The sequence below is a fragment of the Myotis davidii genome, unplaced genomic scaffold (genome assembly GCF_000327345.1).
Source record: "Myotis davidii unplaced genomic scaffold, ASM32734v1 scaffold399, whole genome shotgun sequence".
Classification (NCBI taxonomy): Eukaryota; Metazoa; Chordata; class Mammalia; order Chiroptera; family Vespertilionidae; genus Myotis; species Myotis davidii.
Window position 1 is genome coordinate 4,170,953 of NW_006292094.1, and position 5,128 is coordinate 4,176,080.

The 5,128-nt window shown below is 51.0% G+C and overlaps 1 protein-coding gene across 3 annotated transcripts in view; it reads right to left on the reverse strand.

The window, feature by feature from the left end:
• LMTK2 (lemur tyrosine kinase 2) overlaps positions 1-5,128 on the reverse strand; it is a 61,151-nt gene that overhangs the window by 3,892 nt on the left and 52,131 nt on the right. For all 3 annotated transcript variants that reach the window (XM_015565109.1, XM_006765469.2, XM_015565110.1), the window contains 2 exons: positions 975-1,107; positions 515-757 (listed from right to left, as the gene is read on the reverse strand). In XM_015565109.1, coding sequence (XP_015420595.1) covers positions 515-757; positions 975-1,107 — 376 coding nt within the window. The remainder of the gene's footprint in view (positions 1-514; positions 758-974; positions 1,108-5,128) is intronic.

Here is a 5,128-nt window from a genome sequence, read left to right on the forward strand (position 1 = left end):
GTTATGGGGAAGAAAGGGTCCATATGTGCAGATAATACAACTTCAAATGTGCCCTGCCCGTGCCTGCCCACCAGGCCTCTGGTATCGCACGAGGACCAAGACTTAATGGCAAAATCAACATTCCTGGGGAAAACCAGGGTGAATTTGGGCTCAATCCCAAACCTGGGGCCAAGTGTTCTTCGGAGCAGAGCCTCTGAAGAGCTGCTCCTGGGGAGGAGGAACTGGAGGCAGGGGTGGGGGAGCCAGGAGCAAAAGCAGAAAAAGGGAGGGAGATGGCCCTTACACGGGGGCAAGTCCCGCTTCTGCCCAGGCCGGCCAGCCCAGCAGGGGCAGCGAGGCGACGCCTGCTAGTACTGAGCCCCTGCAGTAACAGGGTCGGGAAGGTGGGACGTGGCCCGCAAGCTGCAGAGAGAACTGTCCATAACCTACCCCGCCAGGCAAGCAGCCGGTTAACATGCATTCAAGAACAGGGGGACGGGTCTCCCAGGACGGCCCTGGGCCAGCACCACCTCACCTCCTGGCTCAATATCCGAGTCGGTAAGATGTGTGAGAGAAAAGCTGGCAATGCTGGCGGGAGAGATGGAGAACCGGGAGTACGGCGCCGCCTGGGGCCAGCTCTGCTCCGCGCTCCGGGGCGGGGGCGGTGGAGAAAAGTACTTAGAAGTCTGCAGAGATGGCTTGGAACTAAGGAGGTTACTCGTTGTCTTTGACATAAAAGAGTCCGGGGAGAAGTCGTCATCCCATTCAAAGCCTCCACCTACAAGGACAAAATGAGACATCATTCTCCTGTGATCGGCTGATGATAAAGAACAGAGAGCAAACACACAAGTGCACCCTGCAGCTCAGCAAACACGCGCGGCCAACAGGTGGTGTGCCGTGGGTGCCGTAAAGCAACAGTGAAGTCCTCTTCAAATGTTTACATTCACAATGCACTCTTTTTAGTTGATTGTAAACCCGTCTGTGAAGTGAAATACCTTCTTCATCGGTGGAACTCTCGGAATTTATGCCCCTGCTCAGGTAGGGGGAGCCCGATGCCGGTGCCGGGCTGCTCCGCTCAGGGCCACGCGCTGCTGCCCCGCAGTGTCCCAGCTCTTTGGTCGGGGTCTCCTGAAAAGACAAGCAAAGAGCCCGTCAGGAAGCGCCTGCCCCGGAGCCGCAGGTGCCCGCATCACAGGCCGCGGTGCGTCTGACCGACCGGCTGTGAAATGCTCATCTTAAAGGAGGCGGTCTCTGGTCCTGGGAGGGGGACAGGGACACACAGCCCCGTCTCTCCCCAGAACGCAGCTCCACAGCCCGGGCAGAACACACGAAGCAGCGCGGGGCCTCTGGGAAGTAAGCAGTCGCGGGCCGGTCGGGAGGAGGGCCGGATTCAAAGATAGCAAACAGCAGTGCATTGCACCCCCGCCCCTGCCCCAACCACAGCCCCGGCCTGGACTCCGGAGCCTGTCCTGTGCACGTGCCGTTTTCTGGCCAGACTGGCTCCTGGAGCGGCAGACCCCCGACCGCTCCATCTCAGTGCTGTAGGGCAGGGGTGGGCAGAGGCCCACAATGGGTTCTTAAACTGGACCGGAGGGCCGGAACAAAAGCATGGATGGAGTGTTTGTGTGAACTAATATAAATTCAAAGTAAACATCATTACATAAAAGGGTACGGTCTTTTTTTTCAATAGTTTTATTCATTTCAAACAAGCCGGATCCGGCCCACGGGCTGTAGTTTGCCCACGGCTGCTGTAGGTCGTAGTGTGCCATTTCAGGCCAGATCTGCCATGCGCACTTGGAAGCAAGCGAGAGCTCAGAAACAGCTTGATGGGGCTTCTTTTCTGGGTGCCTCACTCTCTGTGGGGTCTCTGGTACTCCCGGTGGGGCTCTGGCCCCCCACTGCACTGCACACTTCATGCAGCTCCGTAGGGGAGCTCAGGGGTTCTCCTTGCTCTGGGGATCACAGGCCCTCTGGGTGGAGAGGGCATTTGCCCCCTCACGACCACAGGAGCCGGACACCCCTACTGCTGCCACCCTGGGATGGCCTGGGGCTGGGACCGAGAGAGGGAATAAAAAAGGGCATCTTCTCCCCTTTCTGGCAGCAGGATACCCCCCTGCTGCTTTCAGAACCAGAACCAAAGGGCTCCTGAGCCCTCTGCTCACTCCAGGGCCCGCTTTGCACTTCGGGGCTGAGTCCAAACAGCACAGCAAACGCCTTAAAGAGAGAACCCCCACCACGAGGGCTTAAACATTAACACGTGCATAAATAATCTAAGGATCAAAGAGGAAGCCGTGAGGAAAATTACAAAGTATTTTGAACATAATAAAAATACAACATTAAAATTTGTGGGATGCAGCTAACACATAGAGGGATGTTTATAACATGAAATGCTCATATTAGAAAGAAGAAAGGTCTTACATGCTAAGTGTCTTCCTTAAGAGTCTAGAAAAAGAAAAGCAAGATAAATCTAAAGCAACTGGAAGGAAATAAATGACACAGCAGAAATCAATAAAATTGAAAAGAAAAAACACTCTATGAAATCAAAAGCAGTTCTTCAAAAAGATCAATAAATCTACACTCTCTTTCAAAAAGAGAAATACTGCCCAGCTTCTTTTCTGAGACCAGTGAGCATCGCCTCGTGAGGGTAATCAGAACGAGCAACAGCAGAACGCCCTGCACGCACTGAAGAACCAGCCGATGAAGGGGCACAGAGGTCACGATCCGGGGCTCAACACAGTCAAGATGTCAATCTTCCTCCTTCATGCAATTTCCATCAAAATCCAAGTAGGATTTTTGTTTGTAGCTATAGACAAGCTGATTCTAAAATCTATAAGGCAAATTACAGGAACTACAGAAGCCAAAACAATTTTAAAAAGGAGGAAAAATGATAGAGGAATCACACCCCTGATTTTAAGACTTAATCACAAGAGTGAGGTACTGGCAAAGAGGTGAATACACAAGTCAGTGGAACAGAACAAAAAGTTCAGAAACAGACCCATAGAGAGACGGTCATTTAATTTTTGACGAAAGTGCAAAGGCTGTTCAATGGACAGCGAGCAGTCTTCTCAACAGACAGCACTGGAACAGCTGCACACACATCCCAACGTAAAACAATGAACCCCAACCTAAACCTTACACAGAAATCAACTCAAAATGTGGAACAGATCTAAACATAGAACTTAGAGAAAATATTCAGGATCTAGGGGTTGGTGAAGGGTGCTCAGACATAACAAAAGTATGAGCCAGCCCGTCGGTGTGGCTCAGTGGTTGAGCACTGACCTAGGAACCAGGAGGTCATGGTTCAATTCCTGGTCAGGGCACATGCCCGGTTTGCAGGCTCGATCCCCAGTGGGGGGCGTGCAGAAGGCAGCCGTTTGATGATTCTCTCATCATTGATGTTTCTATCTCTTTCTCCCACTCCCTTCCTCTCTCTGAAATCAGTAAAAACAGATTTTAAAAAATTATGATCTATAAAAAAAAGTGATAAATGGGAGTCCATCAAAATTTAAAACTTTTGCTCTGTAAAAGACAACCTACAGACTGGGAGAAATATTTCCAAACCATGGATCTGACAAAGGACTCATATCTAGAATTTATTAAAAAACTCAAACAAAACTCAAGACACAGAGAATCCAGGTAAGAAAATGGGCAAAAGATGGGGCATTTCACTGAAAAGGACGTACAGACAGCAAATGAGTGCACGGAATAAACGCGCAATGAAGAGTCGTGCAGCCTCACTGGCCAGCCACAGGGAAATGAATTTAAGATCACGACTGAGGCTATTAGAAAAGCTAAAATAAAAGAGAGTGACACCACCAAATACCGGGGAAGATAAAGAGAAACTGAACCCCGCTGCACTGCGGATGGGAGTGGTACAGCCTCTGTGGAAAAGGTCATTTTCTTTAAAAAACCGAACACACACTTATCATACAGCCCAGCAATCACACCCCTGGTGTTCGCCCCCTTCCCCCATCTATGTCCACTCGAAAACCTGCACACAATTGTTCAAAGTGGAAAAACCACATTGTCCCTCAGCAGGTAGATGCCGAGGCCACTGGCACCCACTCGCGGAACAGCGCTCAGCAACACAGAGGCAGGCATTACCGACCCGTGCGCCCCGGGTGGGTGTCGAAGGCATTACACGCTGGAGAGAGGCCAGCCTCCGAAGGTTGTATGCTGTGAAGTCCATGGAGACGACACTCTTGGAAAGACAAACTCGCCTGGGGAGGCACAAAGCTGAGAGAGGCCTGACAGTCTCAGTCCCAAGGACTCACACACAGGGAGGGCGGGCGGCTCTAAGGAGACGAGGGCCAAGGACTCCCACACCTTCTGGAACACAAAGGAGTCCCATTCAGACGTGTCTGTGACTGAGCTTTCCTCACCATCTAGCTCATTCAGGAAGCAAATTCAAGGACTACAGAGATTAGTCGACAAAGAATATTTTTTTAAAAATTCTGAATTACAGGCTGGTTCATTTTTAAAGAAAGCAAAGTCTGAGCCCACCTTGTGTGGTGCACAGCGGCCACCTGCTCCACAGTGGGGAGGAGGACAGGAGGGGAGAGGAGGGCAAGAGGGAGGAGGAGGGGAGGAGGGGGAAGGAGGGCAGGAGAGAGAGGAGGAAGGGAGAGCCGCAGACCCTGCTGCTGCCCCATAGGCACTGCCACTGGGCCGCGTCTCCAGGGCTAATCATGAGCCAGCCTGTGCCAGCGCGCACCTGCGTGCGGGGTGTTACTGCCGACGTCAGATTATAACAACGTCTGTGAGGGTAACCAACCTCAGCAGGACTCTGCCGGGAGACCCAGGCACAGATGTCCTTTCTTAATTTGATAGGAGTTCCCTGTGCAAACTACATTTCTGCATATTCTTGGAATTGTAACAGCAATCAACCGCAAATGGCTTTTTAAAAAAGCAGTCCGTCAGTATGGAGTTTCCTGAAAAAAACTACAAATGGAACTCCCATTTGACCCTGTGATCCCACTTCTAGGAATATATCCCAAGAAACCAGAAACACCAGTCAGAAAGGATATATGCACCCCTATGATCATAGCAGCACAGTTCACCATAGCTAAGATCTGGAAACAGCCTAAGTGCCCATCTGTAGATGAATGGATTAGAAAACTGTGGAACATCTACACGATGGATTACTATG